Source organism: Erinaceus europaeus, chromosome 3 (assembly GCF_950295315.1).
Source record: "Erinaceus europaeus chromosome 3, mEriEur2.1, whole genome shotgun sequence".
NCBI lineage: Eukaryota > Metazoa > Chordata > Mammalia > Eulipotyphla > Erinaceidae > Erinaceus > Erinaceus europaeus.
Genome location: NC_080164.1, coordinates 118,550,304 through 118,575,016, shown reverse-complemented (window position 1 = coordinate 118,575,016; position 24,713 = coordinate 118,550,304). Strand labels below are relative to the sequence as shown.

Below are 24,713 nucleotides of genomic sequence, written 5' to 3'. Positions count from 1 at the left end.
TGTCATCCATTGTCTCTGATATAAATCCACCTGACCCTGGCATTCCCCCCCCCCATTCCTTTTCTTCTTCCTCTTCTCCTTCATTGAGTGGATTAATGGTTAACAGTTAACAGTAAAATACAGTAGTTGGTACATGTGTAAAATTTCTCAGTTTTCCACATAACACTATAACCTCCCACCTAGGTCCTCCTCTGCCATCATGTTCCAGGACCTGAATACCCCCCCTGCCCCAGTCCGAGTCTTTTACTTTGGTGCAATAAACCAAAGTCTTGGGTTTTTGATTCAGGGAAAACTTTTGATTTCTTTCTCAATTTCTGTGTCTGTAATTGGTATATCCTGGCTTCTCATTTCCTCCTGACTCAGTCTTGGAGGCTTTATAATTCTAAGAATCTGTCCATTTCATCTTAAGTTCTCCAACTCCATAGTATCAAATTGTTCCTAACAGTCCCTTGGGGTCCTCTGTATTTCTGTGGTATCTGGAATAATGTTTTCCTTTTTTTTTTTTTTTGTCTCTGATCCTATTTATTTAGTTTTCTCTTTTTTTCTTTTTTAAAGATTTATGAGAGAGAGAGAGACACCAAGACTACAGTTCCAAAGCTACCTTCAGTGTTGGGTGCTTCCATGGAGAGCACCAGGGGCTTGAATCCAAGTCATGCACATGGCAAAGCAGGCACCTTCCTGGGGAACTAGCTCAGCAGCCCCAGGGGATCTTTTTCTAGCTGAGCAGCTAGCTCACTGCTCTGAGCAGCACAGCTCTGCGGATGGAACTGATGGAACAACATAGGCAAGATGGACTTGCCTTCCTTCCCTTTTGCTGCAGGCATCTGGCTCCACTGTGCTGCTGAATTTCCTTTAAAATACACTGGACCAGTGAAATAGCTCACAGGATAGTGACTTGCTTTGCTATGTTGCACAGCCCAGGTTTTTAAGTCCAGCCTGAAGCTCTGGTGCTGTGGTCTCTTTCACTCTTTCTCTACCTCTTTGTCTCTATCTTTAAAAAAAAAAGATTTTAATAATAAAATGTTTTTCCAGGGGATGAGTTGCATGCACAACGCCACTGAATTGACCTCCCCAGTCCAATTTGCTTTTCCTCCCTTTGAGAGGAGAGAGAAAGGAGGAGTCAGAGGGAAGGGGAGAGGCTAGTGGCATTCATAGTACCTACCCTAGGTGGTGCTAGGGCTTGAACCGAGGGCCTTATGCATGGTGAGGTTTGAGTTCTACCCTGTTAGGAGAAGCCATCTCAGGCCAGACAGCTGACATTCTTACATGCCCACAAGGGATCTCCCTGAACTCAGGGCTGGTCTTTTTGGGGCTAGGGCCTGACTGTCTCTTGGTAATGTCACCTTAGGTCTTGTAACTCAGGAGCAGCCGACGGAAGAGATGCCAGGATGGGGCATGTGGGCAGGGACACAGACTCTCTTTGGACATGCCAGTCACTTCAGTGCAGCACAGAAGTCAGTTTTGGACCATACACCCTAAACTATGGGAGACGTGCACAGACACAAAGCCCCACATCACTTCCCTCCCTGGGGAAAGCTGTGCCTCAGCCCCTCAGAGCCATGGCTCCCCAGCCATGTTGCCAGGCAGCTTAGTGCTAAGCTAGACTCAGGAGCAGCGAATCACAAGCTCAGGCCTCTTTGTCCTCTAGCTCGTTTCCATGGAAATCCTGCCTCTTGTAGCCTGAGGCCCCAGGGCCCCCTTGTCGCTGTTTCTGAGAACACGGGGCCACTGGCTGAGGCGAGGCCTCCCTGTGTAAGGGCCTCCCTCCTACAGAGGCCCTTCCCTCCCCTCCGCTCTGAGAGTGGGAGAGAGGAGGACCAGGAGGGCCTCCTCTCTAGCTCCTGCCCCCACTCCAGCCCCCGCTTGGTGCCCATCTCTGGCAGTCTGAAAGAACAGAGGCTACAGGTCAAGTTCAGGTTCCATTGTTCTGTGACAACGAGGGAGTGAGGGAGGGAGGCATTGTTCTCTCAACTCCTCCTGTGGAAAGTGGGCTGACAGTGGTGATGAATGTGAGGGAGGGCTTGCTGTGTGCTGTGTGCCCCTGCCTGCTTTTCATGCGTGTATTCACGTAATTCTCATGTAATTCTCCCGGCTCCAGAAGGTTCACACTAATCCCACTCCCACTTGTTCACTTGTTTATTTAGCCACCAGAGTTGCTTCAGGGGGGTGGGGGTGGGGGTCAGTGCCTGCACAGCTCCACCACTCCTATGGCCATTTTTTTCCCTTCCTCCAGATAGAGGGTGAGAGGCAGAGAGTGAAAGAGGAAAGACAGGACCAGAGAGAGGACAGAGACGCTGCAGCAACTTCACTCCTGAAGTTTTCCTCCCAGCAGAGTTCAAACCTGGGTCCAGGCACACGGGAACATGTGCATTCTACTAAGCGAGCCACCTGCTGGGTTTCTCTACTCTCATTTTAAACAGGAAATAGATGAGAGAGGTTAAGAAATTTGCCCAGGCCCTCAGCCAGTAAATGGTAGAGCCAGGAGGGCAGTACTGAGGGTCAGAGAAGATGATGCACGGCCAACACAGGGTGACAGAGCCCACACTCACCCCAAGTGGCTACAGCCTGGGCCTTAGCATCTGCTTGAGTCTGTGCCCAACCTGGACCAAATTGGCTTCTCTCACTACTTTTTGTCAGGAAGGTCTAGACACTGCTCTCACTGGGTCAACGTCAATAATGACCCACATTCCTGCAGGCCACTGGCCAAGGCCACCCACTTTGTCGCTGTGACTCTTGCCAATCTGCTCACATGGGCACAGGGGTTGGCAAACCTTTTTCTATTAGGATTTGGGAGCCATAACACTGATCATGCAGACTATTTGTAACACTGGAAATAAAGGTCATGCCAGGGACCAGGAGATAGCTTACTCACTAGAGTGCATGCCTGACCAGTGCATGACCTGGGCTCAAGCCCTCTCACCATATGGGAGCACCAGGAATGGCACTGGGTGAGCTCCACAGACAGTGGTACAGTGTTCAGTATCTCATCTCTCTCTCTGTCTCATAGAAGGATGATAAAATTGGCCTGGTGAAGGCTACTGAGTGATGCATGTATGGGTCCCACTGCTGTATCTTAAAAAATCAAGGCAAGTTTATGGGCTGCATTTTGCCAACCCCCAGGATGATGATGATAATTCTGATAAAGTCAGTGAAGGAAGAGAGGTAGAGCGAGAGAGAGAGAGAGAGAGAGAGAGAGAGGAGGGGCAGGGAGAGTAAGAGACACCAAAGCTCCCTTCAGTGCAGTGAGGGCCTGCCTTGAACCTGGGCCATACACCTAGCAAAGCAATGCACTAAGTGAGCTGTTTCACTGGCCCTGTCTCCAGAACTATTAACAAAGAACTCTTCAAATCACTGAAAGGCCTGGACATGGAGTAGACAGAGCTATCAGAATCTGTTCAGCTGCCAGGTTGTACTTTCCAGAAGTTTCTGGGTGTTTCATTAAATTGGTAGAAGACTTAAACAGTGAAGAATCTTCCAAAGGGTTGCAAGGGAGGGAAGGAAGACAGGTAGGAAAATCCCGTAATGCCAATCCAGAGAAGTCCTCTAAAGCAGTAATGAAGGAGAAAGAGGAAACCACCTAGAAAAAGACAGTAAGGTTTTTGAAGTAGCACAGAAATTTCATTCATATAGCAAATATTTAGAGATATGTATTGGTTGTCTGCAGGCAGGAATTATTCTCAGTGATGGAAATTCAGAGCTCAAAGGGAGTGTAGAAATCGTCTGGTGCAATCTCTCGATTTCATGGATGAGGGTTCTGAGGCCCAAGCTTTTTAAATAACTTGGCTATTACTATTCAGGATTTAATGTGTCGACTTGTATGTCTCCTAACCTTGGTGCTTAGGGATGTTAGTAAATATGACTGGTGCCTATTAATGAAGAGCTGGTATTCTCTTGTCCACCTTTAATTTCTCCATGAAGCCTGGTGAAACAATTCAATGGAATGGTTCTGAATATTGTAAAAAACAAACAAAACCCAAAACACTTCTTCCCCTTCTTCCTTCCCAGTCTTATTACCCTAGTCCTGTTTCCTCTGATGTTCTTTTCAAATTGCTCCTGGCCCTTTCCAGAATATGCCCCCACATCAAGGCTGTGCTCAAACTTTCTGCACCATGGGACACACTTTTCATCAGAAACCCCATCTCCTCCAGTGCCTCCTGCTCTTGCACACCCTCAGCACTTATCCTTCCTTCCCCCATTCCTGCCTCCTTCCTTCTTCTTTTGCCTGTAGGATTATCATTGGTGCTCAGTGCCTGCACAGCTCCACTGTTCCCAGTGGTCAATTGCCCTCCACTTTTTTCTTTTTGTTTTTAATAGAGGTTGAAAGAGAAAGATATAAAGGGAGAGAAGGAGTGAGGGGGAAGAGAAACAGAGAGGAGAGGCAGCTACAGCACTGCTCCCCAACTCATGAAAGTATACCCCTTGGCCCCAGGCCCTCACACATGGTGACAGTCTACTGAGTGAGCCACCACCTGGGCATTTTGTTTCTCCTTTTCTTAGAACAGGAACCAAGCTTGCACTTCTATTGGCTTATCTGAGAAGACAAATTCACTCTCCTACTGAAAGCAAGTACATTTGACAAGTACAAGTGACAGCTTTAAGTTAAACACCAGATTTATTGCATAATCTTGAACTATCTGCACACACATAGAAAATAAACATCTCATATAACTGTATATCTTTTTTCTTTAATCTCATTTTATAAAGACTGAAAAACTACCAATTTAGCAATTGGAATACGTCTTAAAAACAAAAAGCAAAAATCTACAATTCTTCGTTGAGATCTGATGCTGTCTCACATTTTTCATAAATACTTCATTTGATATAAATAAGTCTTTTCTCTAGTGATTAGGAATTTAAAATCAGGCTGTCACAGATTCTTTGATTGTATTGCATTTGCCTATCCCAAGATGAAGAAGGCATGTCATTGTTGAGATACATGTATTTACTTTTAACACAAACCTCCCCTCCCCCCAAAAAAGACCACATTGTAAACAAACATTCCCAATGCAATTAAAGAAAAGCTCCAGGATAAAGAATAGTCCTCAAGTCTTAGCAATTAGGGAAGAGAAGAAACAAAATGTGAGTAGAAATTCTGCAATTTAAATAGAAATTTAAAAAACAAGAGGGGGGGGGGGAAGAGAGCATGCATCCACTAGAGACGAGAGGAATGAAACATTTAATCAGAAAGAGACAGGGAGAGTGGGAAATAAAATTGGAAAGGGAAGAAACGATAAAGCAGCAGAGGACCAAAAATGGCAAGGGAAAGAACAAACATGTATTATTCCTACTTTCCTTGAAGAAAATACTCTTTAGGAAATCAACACAACTTGCTCCAAAAGTAGTGACGTAATGGAAGGGCTGGGGGCCTGTCACCCCACCTTACTGTTCAAAGGACAGGGATGAGCCAGGAGACAAAGCCAGGCTCCGAGGACAGGCTTGCTGGCCATGCTGGTCTGTGAGGACTTCTGGGAAGATCACTCTTCCTGAAGAGCTTCCTGTTTGTTTGTTTCTTGAAGCTGCATTCATGAAGGGTCCCCTAAATCCTTAAGAGTTCAGTCAAAGGCATGGACCCAGATTCAGCTGGTTGGAAACGGAAATTTCTGAAGTAGTCCTTTCCCCCTTGGGCCTTCTCCAGGGGAGGCTACTGGAAGCCAGAAGCATGTTCAAGGCTGAGGAAGAAGGAGACATTCCTTCCACAAGGCCAGGGAAGAAGGGGGTGGGTAGTCATTCTTGCAGAGGAATGAGAAGTCAGAGGAGGACCAGGAAGCACTGTGAGGAGAGGCTGGGGCTGAGAGAGACAGCTGAGAGATGAGAGTTTAAAAACAGGTCACCCAGCAGAGAGCAACATACCCACCGAAGCAGGGGACACCAGGGAATGGGGTCTAGAAACAAAAACACACCCCTCCCTGCCGCATGCTGATTTTTCACTCCGTTACCAAGCCCTCGATTGCTTCTCTAAAAAGGCTGCTCACTGCTTCAGAAATACAACAGGGCTCAGGGTTCCAAAGTCCCACCCTACTCACCCAATAAAAAAATAGAACTCACTCCCCAGGATTTTCTGTATCACCTGCAATGTGGGCACTGGGGAAGGCCGGGACACCTGGGCTGAGGTGCTGGGGCTCAGGCCAGGCTGAAGCCCTCGTAGTTGTCTAGGGCTTGTGTCAGCCGTGCGCTCAGGACCTCTTTGCTGCTGTACTTGGGGAGGTCCAGAAGGTTGTAGCAGGTGTGGGCCACAGGCAGGTAGTCTTCCCCGCTGGCTGTGGACTGGATGACTATCTGCAGGCTCGCCATGCCGTAGATGGGGATCCGGTCGCTGCCTGTCAGGAACACTGTGGAAAGAATGGCCCAGCATCAACAGTCAGCCCTCCATAGAGCAGGGGGTCCCTCCAAAGAACCAGGGGAGCCCCCTGTGTGGCTGGCAGGAGAAATACAAGGATTGACAAGGGAAGCACTGCAATGGATTTGGGTTCCATCTTGAAAACCCAAAGAAATCTTCATTTTTTTTTTTAAATAGTGCATTTTGACTTATAACAGTAAGAACTGAAGTACCACTAAAAACAATTTAAGGGGTGGGAAAGGTATGGAATTATACCCCTATTATCTTATAAACTTATAAATCACTGTAAGATAAAAATAATAAACATAAAACACTTAATTTAAAAATATGAGGTTAGGGAGCTGTGTGGTGGTGCACCCAGTTGAGTGTATATGTTACAATGTGCAAGGATAACAAAATGAATGGAAGCTGGGAGGGGAAGCGGTGAAGCAGTGCTGCAGGTATCTCTCTGTCTCCTTCCCTTTTTATTTCCCTCTTTCCTCTTTATTTCTGTCTCTATCCAATACATAAAAAATAAATTAAAAATGGTCATTTCTCAGATGTTACCATGATGCCATCCTGATGTCCTTGGGCAAAAGCCCTCACCAATGTGTCCTAGAACCCCACCTCTCCAGAGCCCTGCCCTGCAGAGAGGTTGTGGGGAGGTGGTGGAGCCTGGCAGAGCTTAACCTGAGAGGTGAGTTCACCTGGTCTCTCTCTCTCTCTACGGAGGGGTTGAGGAAAAAGTGGGGACAACACATAAACCTCAAAAGATTGGCAGCCATATAAGTCTTCCCTCTCCCACAAAATGCATCTTCCTGCCGGCCCAATAGCCTTGTTAAGCCTACTCCACCCTATGTTCCATGGGCCGTCCCTTTATTATCTACATATCACTCTTCAGCTTTGTCTTACAAATGACTAAAGGTCTCCTTCCTAAATCCCCGCAGGGTATTGCTAATACTAGGAGTTGAACCCCTAGCAACAATTGCTGGGGAGGTCATACCATTCCTGGCCCCTTTCTTCACCCCTCTCCTAATCATGTATGGTATTGTCAAGCCACTTCCATTTCTGTCTTGTCTCTTCCGTGTCCCGAGCTGGAGGAGGGAGGGTGTGAGGACCGAAAGGCTGACACCGGCCAATGCGGTTGTTGGCACGTGGCTTAACCAGGTGTGCTAACACTTGACTCTGGGGCACTCACATGAATAAACATTTGTATTGCTTTGCTGCCACGAGCTTAGTCCCTAGGTCATCTCTCTCTCTCAACGCTAGCCTGACACTGCCAGACACTGCCCCACTAGGGAAAGATAGAAACAGGCTGGGGGTATGGATCCACTTGCCAATGCCCATGTCCATTGGAGAAGCAATTACAGAAGCCAGACCTTCCACCTTCTGTACCCCATAAAGAATTTTGGTCCAGGGGCAGGGGGAGATAGCATGATTATTATGCAAATAGACTCTCAGCAAACAGCGGCTGGCATGAGATCCAACAAGCAGTGCCCGGGGATTCTCTGGATAGGGTAGGATACCAGGATCTCTCTGTGTCTCTCTTTTCCACTTCCCTTTCTCCTCTCGCTATCCCTAGAATTTACAGTGGACAGCAGATTTACATAATTGTCTATTCTTGCTTTCCCTTTTTACTTTCTCTTTCTTTTTCCTTTGGATTTGGTTGCTATTTTTTCTTGGACTGGAGGTGTTGTTTGGCTACTGGCATTGGCTGAACTGCATCAATCCTTGCTTAAGTTACTATTATTGTAATTTCTGAGGTTGGGTGACATTTGTCATAAAAGTATTTAATATAGCGTGACTTGTACTCAAAACACAACAACTGAAGAACAACAGAAAAATAAAAAACACACCAATTAAAAAAAAAAAGGTTAAACCAAGAGTAAATAAAACTGCTACCACAAGGAATCAAGACAGGAGCCCAGAAGAAACTCCAAATCAGTTAGAAGTAACCATAGATAAGAAAAGTATGCAAGCAATAATAAACTTAATAATCACAGAAATGAAGACAACTATGGAGGAAAGGGCTATCAGAATTTGGGAAACAACAGATGAGACCCTCAGGGAAAACACAAGCTACCTCGAAGTAATTAGAGAACTGAAAGCTGAAATAGCTGAACTAAAGGTCAGAACAAGCTAATACTATAACTGAACTGAAGAAAGAAGCTGAGGGAAGGGAAAGCAGGCTAACAGAAGCAGAAAACAGAAGTAGCCAGACAGAGGATGAGCTAGAGAAAACAAAGAAAGAAGTAAAAGAGCTCAAAACGAGATTGAGAGACACTGAAAACAACAGAGACATATGGGATGATCTCAAAAGGAGTAACATTTATATAACTGGCCTGCCAGAGGAAGAAAGAGAGGAAGGGGAATTAAACATTTTAGAGGAAATTGTTGTTAAAATTTCAGAAGGCTCTTGCCGGGTGGGTCTAGCTTCGCGGTGGTGAACAGAGATGCGGAGACAACGGCTGGGCAGGGAAGCTGTATTTCTTTATTCAGGAACAACGATTCATAAACTAAGACAAACTAATCACCAAACAGAACTCTGCTGTCTCTTTGCGGCGGCACAAGCACTCTTTCTCTTACTCTGGAACTCAGGAACTCTCCAACTCTGGCACTCTGGAACTCTCGTACTCGGGAACCCCCTGAAAACTCTGGCACTCTCGAACTCAGGAACCCTCTCTCCGGGTTCCTTGGGGCGGGGCCAAGCGGGCCCGCGAAATTAACTGGACTGATCCAATTCTCTTGGCGGGGGAGGGCTAGAACAAACCAATGTAAAGCATACAACAATTCCCCCTTTTCTTTTTAACTAAATGACTATAGTATCAAGGGTGTGGGGTGAACAGAAACATATACAACAAGAACCAGCGTTTTGCCAAGGGAAGGCCTGAGGGGACCATATCTGCCTCTGGGGAGCTACTTGCCTCGACGGGCATTTGCATGGGGGCGGGGAACGGCCTAGAGTCCCAAAGGCAGCTGGCTGCAATTTACTTACTATGAAACAAAACTTGTTATTAGCATATCTACTGCACGATCCAATGTTTCTAATAGAGAAGGAATTTGAGACTTTTACATATCAACAACGTCTTTTAACCTTTTGTTACACCCATTCAAGATGGAGACACACCCTAGGTGTGGGCCGGAGAGGAAACCTCAGGCATGAGAATAATTAGCATAGCCATTGTGCGATCTACCATTTCTAATAGAGAAGGTAGTGGAGAGTTTTACACATCAACAAGTCTATTTAACCTTTTGTTTAGACCAACTTAGTTAAAATATATTGATTGTTAACTAAATTTTACCTCAGACTTTAAATGTAAGTTAATTTTTATCTTTATGAGAATTACGTTGAAAACCTTTTTCATTTAACTTTGACTAGTAAGAATTTTGCCTTAAAGTTACTGTTTACCAAACTTTAAACACACACATAAACATGGTCATTAATACACGAGGAGAGAAACCTTTGTTACGAAGACATGTCATTTTAAACACGAATTTAAATCTGTACTGTCTTAGTGGTTGGGGGGGGTTTTCACCATCTGGAGGTGGCTTCCCGCGCAGCTCCACTTCTAGGAATTGCAGGTTGCGATCTCTGCACAAATCTCTGCGTACTCCAGCTTGTCTGCCTTCAGACCGGACCGGTGGCTGGAGATCTCGTGTGCCCAGTTTTGGCAGGGAGCCCGGGGGTCCGGGATGGTTCCAGAATTCATAGAAAGAGGGCAGGCAGGCCAGTTTTGTAGAAGGCGTGGGCCTAGGTGCCCAGGGGTGGCGGCCATGATAGGCCGCCGCGGCCCTGCCCCATGGCCCTGACATGTCTGCTGCCCTGCTCACAGTGGCCGAGCAGCGTGGAGGGATCCCGCGTCCAGTGCCCTGCGCCACTTGGTGGAGAGGCGGCTCCTGTGGGCTGGCCTTGGGCTCTTGCGTGTTGGCCTCGGGCTCCAGGGGCTCTTGTGTGCTGGCGACAGCCTCCTGCGGGCTGCGGGGCTGCGGGCGCGGTGTGTGGGGTTGTCTGGGCGCAGCCGGCTGGCTGGCTGTTTAACCAGGTGGAAACAGCAGCTCCGCGCCTCGCCTCCCGCCCACTGGCTCTTCCCACTGGCTGTTCTGAGTTCGCCCGAGCGAGTGGAAACCACAGAGTGGTCCAGAGATAAATGTTCCAGAAACAGCAAAACAGTCTCGTGAAGAAAGAGCAGAGGCCTTTGGAGATCTCTTCACAAGCAGAAGAGAAGGCCATAGTGCATAGGTAGCCAAATTGTCTTTACTTATCTGAGAGATGCGCAGGTCAGGTCCATGTGGGCGCCATTTGTTGTTAAAATTTCAGAGGCTCTGGCCGGGCGGGTCTAGCTTCACGGGTGGGTAACAGAGACGTGGAGACAACAGCTGGGCAGGGAAGCTGTATTTCTTTATTCAGGAACAACGATTCATAAACTAAGACAAACTAATCACCAAACAGAACTCTGCTGTCTCTTTGCGGCGGCACAAGCACTCTTTCTCTTACTCTGGAACTCAGGAACTCTCCAACTCTGGCACTCTGGAACTCTCGTACTCGGGAACCCCCTGAAAACTCTGGCACTCTCGAACTCAGGAACCCTCTCTCCGGGTTCCTTGGGGCGGGGCCAAGCGGGCCCGCGAAATTAACTGGACTGATCCAATTCTCTTGGCGGGGGAGGGCTAGAACAAACCAATGTAAAGCATACAACAGGAAATTATAGAAGAAACTTTCCAGACCTAAACAACAGAAAGAACATTAAGATTCAAGAGGCTCAGAGAGTCCCAAACAGAATCAACCCAGACCTGAAGACACCAAGACACATCATAGTTACAATGAAAAAAAGTAAGGATAAAGAAAGGATCCTAAAGGCTTCAAGACAAAAACAAAAAGTCACATATAGGGGAAAAACCCATAAGATTATCAGCATACTTCTCCACTCAAACTCTAAAAGCCAGAAGAGAATGGCAAGATATCTATCAAGACCTGAAGGAAAAAGGGTTTCAACCAAGGATAATATATCCTGCTAGACTTTCATTAGAACTAGATGGAGGGATCAAAACCTTCTCAGACAGACAACAGTTAAAGAAGGCAACCATCACAAAGCCTGCCCTGAAAGAGGTTCTGAAAAATCTTTTTTTTTTTTTTAGATTTTATTTATTTATTGACGAGGAAGATAGGAGGAGAGAGAGAAAGAACCAGACATCACTCTGGTACATGTGCTGCCAGGGCTTGAACTCAGGACCTCATGCTTGAGAGTCAAGCGCTTTATCCACTGTGCCACCTCCTGGACCACAAAATTGTTTTTGTTTTTCTTTTCTCTCTCTCTCTCTCTTTTTTTAACAGAGCACTGCTCAGCTCTGGCTTATATTGGTGCAGGGGATTGAACCTGGAACTTTGGATCCTCAAGCATGAGAGTCTCTTTGCATAACCACTATGCTACCTATCCCTGGCCAAAGATCTCTTATAAACAAAAAACATCACCATAATACTTGCCATATATCAGAGCAAATAAAAAACTGTAGAATAATGGCACTACAATACATTAAATCCATAATATCAATAAATGTCTATGGCTTAAATTCACCCATTAAAAGGCACAGAGTGGGAGGATGGATAAGAAACCACAACCCAACCACATGCTGCTTGCAAGAATCCCATATGACCCCAAAAGACAAACACAGGCTTAAAGTGAAGGGATGGAAAACTATCCTACAGGCTAATGAAGCGCAAAAAAAGGGCAGGAACAGCCATTCTCATCTCTGACGCAACAGACTTTAAATCAAATAAAGTAATAAAAGATAAGCAAGGCTATTACATAATGATTATAGGATCAATCAACCAAGAATATTTAACAATTATTAATATCTATGCACCCAATGAGGGCCCATCGAAATACATCAAACACCTACTGAAAGAACTACAAAAGTACATTAATAGTAATACAGTAATAGTGGGAGATTTTAACACCCCACTCTCACACTTAGACAGATCAACGAAGCAGAGAATCAACAAAGAAACAAGAGAATTAAATGAAGAGATGGACAGACTAGACCTCCTGGACATTTTTAGAGTTCTTCACCCCAAAAAACTGGAATACACATTCTTTTCAAATCCACATAGCACAAATAGATTCTTATGCTTGAGGCTCTTAAGTCCCAGGTTCAATACCCTGCACCACCATAAACCAGAGCTCAGCAGTGCTCTGGTAAAAATAAATAAATAAATAAATAAATAAATAAATAAATAAATAAAGGAATTTTGGTTCAAACTCAGAGGAATAAAGAATAGGGAATCTCCCAATGGAGGGAATGGGATATGGAACTCTGGTGGTGGGAACTGTATGGAATTGTAAACTTGTTATCTTACAGCCTTGTTAATAATTATTAAATCCAGCAGGAACCTCACATCTCCACTATAGAGCCTATATTTGCCCCAGTCCTGGAACCTTAGGATAGGGCCCACTTTCCCACATGCCTCTCCCAATCCATATCAAATAATATTACATCTGCCGATTGCAATCTAATCAACGCAACGATTGCCACCTCAACATGCTTCAGCTCAGACTGTGTCCAGAGACTTCAGGTGTAGAATGACAACCCTTCAGTTGCATTACTCGGGCGAGACCTTTCCTTTCATAGTATTCTCTAATTCCATCCCAGGAGGTTCACTTTCTAACAAAGTCCCAAAACCTAGATATACACCAGGGTCTGTGAGAGAGAGCCTATGTTCACACGTATCCATAAACTAGTGCAAAATATATACCTGAAAGCAGAAGTACACTAGAGTTTGCAGTGAGTACCCCCTAACACTTCCTCTCCACTATTCCAAGCTTTGGGTCCATGATTGCTCAACAATTTGTTTGGCTTTGTATGTTTTTAACTCTCTTTTCAGTCACCAGGTTCCAGATGCCATCAGGATGCCAGCCAGGCTTCCCTGGACTGAAGACCCCACCAATGTGTCCTGGAGCTCCACTTCCCCAGAGACCCACCCTACTAGGGAAAGAGAGAGGCAGACTGGAAGTATGGACTGACCAGTCAACGTCCATGTTCAGCGAGGAAGCAATTACAGAAGCCAGACCTTCCACCTTCTGCAACCCACAATGACCCTGGGTCCATGCTCCCAGAGGGATAGAGAATGAGAAAGCTATCAGGGGAGGGGATGGGATATGGAGATTGGGTGGTGGGAATTGTGTGGAGTTGTACCCCTCCTATCCTATGGTTTTGTTAATTTATCCTTTCTTAAATAAAAAATAAATTTAAAAAAATTATTAAATCACTACTAAAAAATTAGAAAGAAAAAAAAAGGTCATTTCTGCAGCATGACATAGTGACTCAGCATTTTTCTAGAATGTGGAAAGGCTCACCCTGACTCCTATCTATTGTCTTTCTTTCTAGTGTTAGAGGTCTTCTGACTAGAAGTGAGAAAGATAGCACACCAATGTTGCCCCCAAAGTCATGGGAGCTGGGCTCAAACATGGGTTATGCCTGGAACTAAGCAGGTGTGTTATCCAGGTGAGTTATCTTGCCAAACCAACATTTATAACTACAAATTTATAACTGTTCACTTCACCCTGTTCCTCCTTTCCCTCCACCCTCTCTGATAACCACAAGCCTGTTTTCTGTGTCAATGAGTTTGGCTTTGCTTTTCAGACACCAGACAGAAGTCAAATCATACAGTACTTATCTTTCCTCTCTGAGTCGTTTAACTCAATACTCTCAATGTTCATCTTTATTTTCACAAATGGCAAAAGCTCATTTCATTTCCTGGCTGCACAGTTCTGCCCTGTGCATCCACACCATGTAGTGCTTATCATTTTATCCATCAATGGGTGTGGAGGTTGTTGCCTTATCTCGGCAATTTTGAATAGTGTTGTGAAGAATGGATGGATGGCACTGATCTTTTTGGATTTTCATTTTCCTCAAAAAGATACCACCCCTCTGGACTTGCTGAATCAGTGGGAGGAACTGCAGCTCTATTTCTAGTTGTCTGAGGAGCCCGTTTTTTTAAGTAGCTAAAAGAGATTTACATTGCCAAAAACAGTCCAAAAGGGCTCCCTTTCCTCTCCATCCTCAACTCTTGTTATTATTTGTTTGATGACAGTCATTCTGGGAGGTCTGCGTGACATCTCACATGGTATGGGTTAGTATTTCTCTCAATTTCCCATGATGTTTGGGGGTCACTGCAGCATCTTTTCATGTATCTGTTGGTCATCTGGAGGTCTTTTCTTTGTGAAAAATGTCTCTTTGGATCTTCTGATTTCTTTTTCTTTTTGAAATGCTGGTTGTTTTGCTATTTAGTTGAGTCCATTATATATTTTGGGTATTTGCCGCTGTGTTCTCCTAGTCCATAGACTGCCTTTCCATTTTGTTGCAGTAACTCTGCCATTTGATGTAAGATCAAACATTTTTGTTTCTGTCTGTCTTGCCTTTGGGATCAGATCTAAACAAAAAGGTTGCTAGCCAAAAGTCAAGCAGTTTACTGTCTATATATTCAAGGAGTTTTACATCTCCAGGGCTTATGCTCGTCTGCAATCCACCTGGAGGGTTTTTGTTGTTGTTGTTTGTTTTTGCCTCCAGGGTTATTGCTGGGGCTCAGTGCCTGCACTACGAATCCACTAGAGGCTATTTTTCCCATTTTGTTGTCCTTGTTATTGTTATTGCTGTTGTTGTTGTTGGATAAGACAAAGAGAAATTAAGAGAAGAGGGGAAGACAGAGGGGGAGAGAAAGACAGACACCTGTAGACCTGCTTCACCACCCATCAAGTGACCCCTCTGCAGGTGGGGAGCTGGGAGCTAGAACCAGGATCCTTACATTGGTCCTTGCACTTTGTGCCATGTGTGCTTAATCTGCTGTGCTACCTACCGCCTGCCCCACCCCCATTTTTAAAGCAGCATAACCAAATGGGATTCACATCAGGGATGCAAAGATAGAATCAGAAATAAGTCTGCATTAGTATTAATATATGTTCCTTATAAATTAAGAGAGAAATGATTACCTTTCAAATTCTACCTTTGACAGTTTTGTGTGTGTGTGTGTGTGTGTGTGTGTGTGTGTGTGTGTGTGTATGTAACTGGAATATGGACAATGTCACTGCTTAGGGTCATTTTTGTTCATTTATAGAAATATTTGAATAGAGTGAAGGAGACACCACAGCAATGAAAATTTCCAGTTGCCAATTATCATGTGGTGTCTGGCTGGAACCTGGAGCATGTGCACAGCACTGCAGGCACTGCAAAACCACTGCTATGTCCTCAGAGTTATCTCTCTGGCCCTACTATTCAGTTTTGTTTTGTTTTTCTTGTCACCAGGGTTATTGCTGGGGCTTGGTGCCCGCACTACGAATCCACTGCTCCTGGAGGCTATTTTTTTTCCCTTTTGTTGACCTTGTTATTTTTATCGTTGTGGTTATTATTGTTGTTGTTATCGATGCATCTGTTGTTGAATAGGACAGAGAGAAATGGAGAGAGATGGGGAAGAGAGAGGGGGAGAGAAAGATAGACACCTGCAGACCTGCTTCACCATTTGTGAAGCTACCCCCCTGGAAGTGGGGAGTCAGGGGCTCCAACCGGAATCCTTATGCCAGTCCTTGCACTGAACCTGCTGCACAACCGCCTAAACCCCTACTATTCAGTTTTATACATGCTTTTTGCTCATAATTTCTTAACCTGATTATACTTTGTATGCAATCTTTAATAAGTAAAGACTCCAATTATTTTTAAAAGGCTGTATTTGCACATGTAAACAAGACATCATCACTCTTCTCTAGTGTCAAAAAGGACTTTACACTGTATGACTCCATTCAAAGAAATGTCTGTAATCCACAACTTTAGAGACATAGAAAATGGGGTTGGGTGGAAATAGAGAATGGTAATAAATATTAGCATTTCTTCTTGAGGCAACAAACATATTCTGAAATTGAATTTTGCAACTCTGAATATACTAAAAGCCAATAACTTATATGCTTCTAGTGGGTGAATTGCATAGAATCTGAATTATATCTCAATAAAATCAATCTAAGCCACATCTCAACAATTCCATTTGTAGTGAACATTTTGGAATATTTTTCAAAAGGCCAAAAAGATAAAGAAGTTTAAACCAAAAGACTGGTTCAACCAAGGTAATGCTCAAATTACATACATTTACATAGAAAATAACTTGAATTTTTTTTTTTTTTGCTTTTTCCTCCCTTTTGTTGCCCTTGTTTTTTAATATAAAAAAATTGTTGTTGTGTTGGTATGCTTTAAAAACCCCTTCTGTTTCATTTGGTTTAATCCCCCCTGCATTCTATTTACATAACACTGTATTCTATTTACATAACCTCTGTTAACAAGCACCACCTTCCCTCCAGGGCATTGGTGGTTTAGTGGTAGAATTCTCACCTGCTCCGCCCCCTCTCCTTGTCATACCCTGATTTTCACCAGTCACTTTTCTCTCCACCCTCTCTGCGTTGCATCTTGTTCCACCCTACTGGGCTAGTATATTTATAAGGACAAGATTGTTTGTAGTTGTTAGTTTAGCTTAGCTCGGCTTAGATTGTGCTGCGTCCTGCATGAATAAAGAGATACTGCCTACAGCTCAACCATGAGTCCCTGGTCGTCTGTTACCCGCCCGTGAAGCCAGCCTGGCGAAAACAACATTGTTGTAGTTATTATTATTGTTATTGATGTCGTTGTTGTTGGATAGGACAGAGAGAAATCCAGAGAGGAGGGGAAGACAGAGAGGGGGAGAGAAAGACAGACACCTACAGACCTGCTTCACCACCTGTGAAGTGACCTCCCTACAGGTGGAGGGCTCGGGGCTCGAACTGGGATCCTTATGCCAGTCACTGCACTTCGCGCCATGTGCACTTAACCCGCTGTGCTACCGCCCGACCCCCTTAACTGAAATTTTTATAGCAATTGAAACTCAGCAATTCATTCCCTTTCTTTCTTTCTTGTGCTTTTTTCTCTCTTTTTTCTTTTGTTAGGCAAAAATAAAAGAAATAAATAGCCTGTGTTGTGCTTAAGATATGATGGCAAGGAGTGTAATGTTAAGTCTTTATTATGATCTCCTTTCAAAGATCGGAACTTTATTTGAGCTGCTTATCTCCCTACGTCGGATGAGAGAGACTCAAATGCAGACAATTCAAGAACACTGATACTCACAGAGAAATTTCTTCTTCTTTTCCAGTGGAAATTCATGAAATGTTTCCCAAAATAGTTTCACAGTGGGATGGGTGGCTGAGTAGTCACCCTTGTAGACTGCAGTCTGTCCAAAAAAGGTCAAAAAGAGGAAAATACAGTTTATCAATACAGAGGAGTAGGAGAGTGGGCACCAACAGGCCTTCTACACCTGAGACTGGAAATAACTACTAAATGTGCAGGTGTGTGAAACAGTAAGCTTCCTAAGATGCTCTTTCACTTGTTAACAGGGTCACTCTCTGCTGTTTGTCATGAAAATTAAAAACAAGTACCTGTTTAGGAAGGAAGGAAAGAATGAAAAAGAAGGGAAGAAAAAGGATTGAGGGAGGGAGCAAGCAGCAGAAATGAGGGAGCAAGCAAGCTACAGAAATGCTAGAGGTTTCCAAATCCTAGGGCTCAATCACAGTCTGCTTGGAAGGAGACCAGGGACTGGGCACAGCCACTTAGGCTACTGCTGCTTCCTCACAGTGGTCTCTGGACTCGTCTTTAATCGGTTACAGAAGACACAAGTGTTGAAATGACAAGTACCCAATGACTGGCATGGCAGTCTCCCCCAACCTGGCTGTAATGTGCAAGAGGGTCTGCAGGGGGTGCTGCGTGCAGAAGTGATTCCTGCCTGCCAGTGGCAACCCCAACGGTGGCTGGGGCACAGCTCTTTGTTGACCCTCTGTGGCTTAGAAGTGCCTTGCCACTGCCCCTGCCTTCGCTCTCTTGAGATTCCCTCCACCCCACTTCTCCTGGGACAAGTGTCAGAGCATGGAAATGGCTCAAACACTGAATGGGACAAGTTTGTTTCCAAGCTGAGGAGTGCTTACCTGTTCCAGCTCCTCCCAGTTGTAGTTGCTGTTCCCCACCATCATGGCCCTCAGCTCTGACGGCTGGAAGAGCTCCAGCACCTTGCCGCCGCACACCTTGAGGAAGCCACTGGAGAAGGCTGAGTACCATTCGTGAACGGAGAGTTGGAAGACATAGTTCACATAAGCATCCACGAAGTCCTGCCTGCCGGGAGACCAAAGAAATAGGACACACTGAGCCCAAGGCACACACAGTCTGCCGAGAGACTCACCCATACTGAGGCTGAGCCAAGGAAAGGAGGACGTTCATCAAGTTCTCACACCCACAGGGACCCTGGGCATCACAGAGGCCTGTTCCCATGCATCTCGGGGACTCCACCAGAGGATCTTAGGTGATTAGAGAGTAGAGGTCAGGCAGATCCAGGGGGATATAGTACTGGCTGAATTTTACTGGAGGTGCTCTAGTTTTCATGTAGGTTCTGGTCCTGCTTAAACTTCCATGTGAGGGAAAAAAATATACTGAGGATATTTTGGGGGGGGGGGGGATTGTTTAAAGACAAAATTCAGAGCTACCAAGACAGCTCAGCTGGATAGTACACCTGCTTTATTTTGCATGAACCTAGATGACAACCTGACCCCACCACACTGGAGGAAGCTTCGGTGCTGTGGTGTCTTTCCCTCTCTCCCTCTGGCTCTCAGTCTGAAAAGGCTGACCCAGAATAGTGAAATCACTGAGACAGAAATAGAAAAAAAAAAAAAAAAGGATGAAAGAGTCTAAGCATTAGAAGCTGACTTCTCTCTTCAGAAATGAGTACAGCTAGCCATCTGGTATTCACAGCCTTGCCTATATTTTCATAACACCTTTCTATAAATGTTTAAACAGTACAGAGTGAAATCTCAATTGACTTTCATCTATTGCAGAAGCTACAGGTATGCAGAATGGGCAGCACTAAGGGGGTCTTGGGGGCCTAAGTTCCTGTGATGGATCAGGATGACAGTGGAGTTGAAACTGAGACATACTGACACCTCACTTGGGAACAAGTAGAAATGGACCGCAATGACAGCAACAATCCTACAGATCAACATTTCTCAATAAGGTGATAGTGCAATTGGAAAAAATGCTATTAAAGCTATTAAAATGAAACAAACAAAAACAATCAAAGAATCCTAAAGGTCACAAGGGAAAAGTACAGAGTCACATATCTAGCAACTCCATAAGAATATCTGCATAATTCTCTGAAAGCAGAAAATCTGTAGTCCAGAAGGGAATGGCATGATATATAAGCAAAGTCTTGAATGTAAAAGATCTCTAATCAAGAATACTCTACCCAGCAAAGCTATCTCCTGCAGTTGAAGAAAATATAAAGAGCTTTATAGGCAAGTCAAGCAAAGGCATCTCTCTCTTCAGGCACTCTACTGGTAATCCTTAGATCACCCATATTACAGAGGGCAATCTGTCTTACTCAGTTTTCAGATTCAAATGTCAACCTAATTTAGAATCACCTTCAGACACACCCAGAAGAACATCTGACCAAACAGCTGGGTGTCCCAAGGCTCAGTGAAGTTGACACATAAAATATCACAGATAAGAATTTGGACCTACAGTTGATGTTTGTGTTGGTTAAGATGGGGGGGGTGAGGGTGGTAGAGGAGAAGGACTAAGAGGAGGAGGAAGAAGGAGAGGAAGTGGAGGTAGAGGAGGAGGAATGGGGTGATTTATATTCTTTTCATTTCCAGTGTGACTGAAGCATGAGAAATTACAATATACAGAGATAGAAGACCACTGCATGATGGTTCATTGGCACTACTGACGTCTTGAGTGAGACCGCAGCCCCCATTATACACCAGCCTCCATAAAACCCACAGAACAACACAACTCTCACTTAAATGTAAGTTTAAATGAGCGAGTATTATATGCACTGCCAATCATTTTTTGCAGCCTGGTCCAAACTGAAGTAGGACTATTAAAAAAAAAACTATCCAGCTGATACTAAAATTCACATAAAGGCACAGAAGATAGAAAGAGCCAAAACAAGTTTTGAAAATGAGGAAGACTCACATTAGTGAATGTATTTCTTATCACAGTTCTGCTCAGCTCTGGTTCATGGTGGTGCCAGGGACTGAACCTGGGTCCTTGGCTCCAGGCATGAAAGTCTTTTGCAGAACTCCACTATGTCCTCAGTCCCCATTCTATAATTCCATGACTTAGTAAATTTACAGTTACCAAAAGGAGTATTGGCGAAAAGGCCAGTAATATGTATATATATTGAAGCAACAAGACAGAAAATCTGGAAACAGATCTATACACATAAAGTCAAAAGAGTTATTAAAATGGGTAAAGAGACACAAAAACTGACAGCACCAAGTGCTGCTGACATTGTGAAGAACAATTGAAATTCACACCTTGCCAGTGTGAAAACAGAACAGTATAGTCACTCGGGAAAAAGACGGTGGAAGTTTCTTAAAAAGTCAAGCATCTTTTACTTTGGTGTAATACTCCAATTCCATTTCAGGTTCGACTTGTGTTTTCTTTTCTAATCTTGTTTTTCAACTTCGGTCTGAGAGTGAGATCATCCCATATTCATCCTTCTGTTACTGACTTATTTCACTCAACATGATTTTTTCAAGGTCCATCCAAGATCGGCTGAAAACGGTGAAGTCACCATTTTTTACAGCTGAGTAGTATTCCATTGTGTATATATACCACAACTCTGGGGTGGGTGGGTGGGTGGGGAGAATACAGGTCCATGAAAAATGATGAATGAAATAGTGGGGGTTGTATTGCTAAATGGGAATCTGGGGAATGTTATGCATGTAAAAAAAAAAAAAAAAAAGAAGTAGAAACGCAAAGCAGAAATTGACTGAGTTTGGAGTATGGCACCAAAGTAAGAAAGCAGAAGTATACTAGAGTTTGCAGTGAGTACCTCCCTAATACTTCCTCTCCACTTTTCCAAGCTTTGGGTCCATGATTGCTCAACAATTTGTTTGGCTTTGTATGTTAACTCTCTTTTCAGTCACCAGGTTCCAGGTGTCATCAGGATGCCGGCCAGACTTCCCTGGATTGAAGACACCACCAATGTGTCCTGGAGCTCAGCTTCCCCAGAGACCCATCCTACTAGGGAAAGAGAGAGGCAGACTGGGAGTATGGACCGACCAGTCAACGCCCATGTTCAGCGAGGAAGCAATTACAGAAGCCAGACCTTCTACCTTCTGCAACCCACAATGACCCTGGGTCCATGCTCCCAGAGGGATAGAGAATGGGAAAGCTATCGGGGGAGGGGGTGGGATATGGAGATTGGGCGGTGGGAATTGTGTGGAGTTGTACCCCTTCTACCCTATGGTTTTGTTAATTAATCCTTTCTTAAATAAAAAAAAAAAAATGTAAAAAAAAAAAAAAGTTAGACACAGTTGAAAATAAAGTATGGCTAGTCCTCTTTGCTTTGAAAAAAAAAAAAAAAAAAAAGTCAAGCATCCATTTACCATGTGGCCCAACAATTTCACTTCTAGGCACTGACCCAAGAGCAATAATAATAATAAAGACTTGCGTTCACACAGGAATGAATATTCTACCAGATTCACCATGGCTGTATTCAAATGACTATTCACCACGGCTGTATTCAAAACCAAAGATGACACAATTCAAATGACACTATAACTCCATAGTCAAAAGGAATAAACTATTAACACACAAAAAGGAAGAGTCTAAAATGCATTATGTAGAGTAAAAAAGACTTACAAGGCAACAGAGGGATGAGTCCATTTCTATGACATTCTGGGAAAATACAGGGTCACAAAGACAAAAAAAAAAAAAAAGCAGCCTGCAGTTAGCAAGTCTGGTGGTGAGGAATGAATTATGTAAATGATTTACATCTGGATCACTGTGTTTACACAACTGAATTTGTTTGTCCAGGTGCCTTTTGAATGGTGACTTTATTTATTTATACCCTTTTGTTGCCCTTGTTGTCGTCGTTGTTGGATAGGACAGAGAGAAATGGAGAGAGGAGGGGAAGACAGAGGGGGGAGAGAAAGACACCTGCAGACCTGCTTCACCGCCTGTGAAGGGACTCCCCTGCAGGTGGTGGGGGGGCTGGAACTGGGATCCTTACACCGGTCCTTGAGCTTTGCACCACGTGCGCTTAATCCGCTGCGCTACCTCCTGACTCCCTGAATGCTGACTTTTATATATAAGTGCAATCTCAATAAAATACTGAGTTCTCTAAGAAGTCATGACATGTTTTTCTATGCAAATTGCGTCATGACTTTTCCAACAATCCATAGACATAAAACACTTAACATGAAGTTTCAAGGTTTTTCAAGATGGGGAACCTAAAATCCCTAACCCACGAGCCCATTTTCATTGTCTCAAGCAAGTCAAGTTAGTCACAGAAACAGAAGACGTGCACAGGCTGTTGTTACTGCCTGTGGAAGTCTGTCACAATGTCTACAACGTAAGACCAGAAGACTCTTTTCTGGCTTGATTCCACCAAACAGGTGATGCACAGTGTAATGGGGGAAAAATGACTTTATTCTCCTCCTTTCCAATTCCTTAGCTTCACAAAGAGAAAACATTCCTAAACCTAAGGTGGTTGGAGCCATACATGACAATGTATGGAGGGAGGGTGGAGAGAGGTAGGCAGTTAAATCCAAGCTACTGCTACATCACAGTCACTGAATATTCAGCTTTATCAGTGACATCCAGGGGCCTAATTTACCATCTGAGTGGCCCAGGATCGAGCCCCAGGAGAGCACATGGGAACGTACCCTGGCACCAGGAGAAGTTTCTATGCTGGAGTCTCTCTCCTCTCTTTGATAAAGTCAGACCAGAATGGCAAAAACCCCAGAATAAAAAACTGAAACAAAAGCCAATGAACGTCAGCCATTACAGTGGTGACATGCAGAAGCATATTGCTCAAAAAAGAATTGGGAAAGGGGGGGTGGTGGTGGCTCACCTAGTTAAGCACAAGGTCCAGTGCAAAGATGGATCCAGGTTCAAGCCCCCACTCCCCACCTGGCGGGCAAGGCAGGTTTGCAAGTGTCTACCCTGTTCTCTCCCTCTCTCTCCCCTTCCTTTCTCAATTTCTGTCCTATTCACTAAAATGGAAAAAAAATGGCCCCCAGAAGCAGTGGATTTGTAGTGCAGGCACTGAGCCCCAGTGATAACCCTGGAGGCAAAAAAAAAAAAAAGGAAAGGAAAGGAAAACTGACAAGAATCAAATATATCAAAACATAGGAGGTTTACAAATGGGAGTGATCAGGCTCTTTGTGACAGTTAATTTTTCTTAAGGACTGACACAAAGATATCGATCTTTATCCAAAGGAGACTATCATTGTAGGTTATTTTTGCACATCAGTAACTGTACTTAACAAGTGCTTTGCACAGTATTAACTAATTAAATATTCAGAATAAAAAGATGGTGCCTAATATACCCCAGGAAGTTACTTCCTATCAATATCGTTTGTGGAAAAACTTCAAGTCCCAATATAGTGAAAGAAAAATATTTAAATCAGTAATTACGGGTCTGAACACTCCCTAGACATCCCACGGTTGTGCCAATGCTTGAAACACCTTTATCCGCTTTCAAGAAACTAGCCTTTTGCTTTAATAAATAATTCAAAATGTCCACTCTGCTGTGACAAGAACAAGAATCAGCTATTAAAAATCTTTGCTCATTTCTGCTCAAGATGAGACTGAGGCAGAGAGAGAGAGAGACAGAGAGAGACCACGGCACTAAAGCTTCCTACACTGTGGTGGATGCTATTTACCCGTGTCAAAAACGGTGTACTATCCAAGTGAGCTGTTGTGCCAGCCCCAGGATATTTATTTTTTAAATGTTCTCTGATATAAGTCATAGGCAAGAGCCAGAGGACAGATTCCAAATTGCACAGTGCCTTTGGAGGGCTGTGTGTGGAGCTTTCGCTCTTACAGCCTGTTGCTATATTTCTTCTTCTTCTTTTTTTTTTAATCCTTCTCCACTTCAATTCCTCCTCCCAACTGAGAATTCTGAGGAACCTTCCAGAACACCTGGGGTGGGGGTGGGGGTATGATATTCTTTATTCCAATGGCTTAAAAAAAAAGGGCCGATGTCTGGGTCTGGTTTGTGTGTGAGCGGCGGGGAGGGGGGTGGGGAGTGGGGAGCTGGGCCCGAGTTGGGACATGTGAGCTGCTCGGTCTCCACGTCTGCACCCTAGTAACAAGGGGAGGGGAGCGGAACCCAGGAGGCTCTGCAGGGCCCCCACTAACGGGGAAGGGAATCAGGAGGAAAAAAGGGAGGGGGGGTTGTTGATCAGAACCGACTGCAAGCCCCAGCCCCCCAAGGCCGCCAAGCCCCCCAAGTCCCCAGCTCCAAGGCCATGGGGGTGATGGAGATGGGCATGGCGGGGGGGGGGTTTTCGCAGATGCAATGACAGGTGTATCCGAGCCCCCCATTCCCCTG

At 44.4% G+C, this 24,713-nt stretch overlaps 1 protein-coding gene across 6 annotated transcripts in view; it reads right to left on the bottom strand.

The window, feature by feature from the left end:
* Positions 1-4,593: 4,593 nt before the first annotated feature.
* The window catches only part of HERC3 (HECT and RLD domain containing E3 ubiquitin protein ligase 3), a 109,854-nt gene continuing 89,734 nt past the window's right edge, over positions 4,594-24,713 (bottom strand). For all 6 annotated transcript variants that reach the window (XM_060187796.1, XM_060187799.1, XM_060187798.1 and 3 more), the window contains 3 exons: positions 18,301-18,484; positions 17,450-17,552; positions 4,594-6,329 (listed from right to left, as the gene is read on the bottom strand). In XM_060187796.1, coding sequence (XP_060043779.1) covers positions 6,121-6,329; positions 17,450-17,552; positions 18,301-18,484 — 496 coding nt within the window. In that variant the 3' untranslated portion in view covers positions 4,594-6,120. The remainder of the gene's footprint in view (positions 6,330-17,449; positions 17,553-18,300; positions 18,485-24,713) is intronic.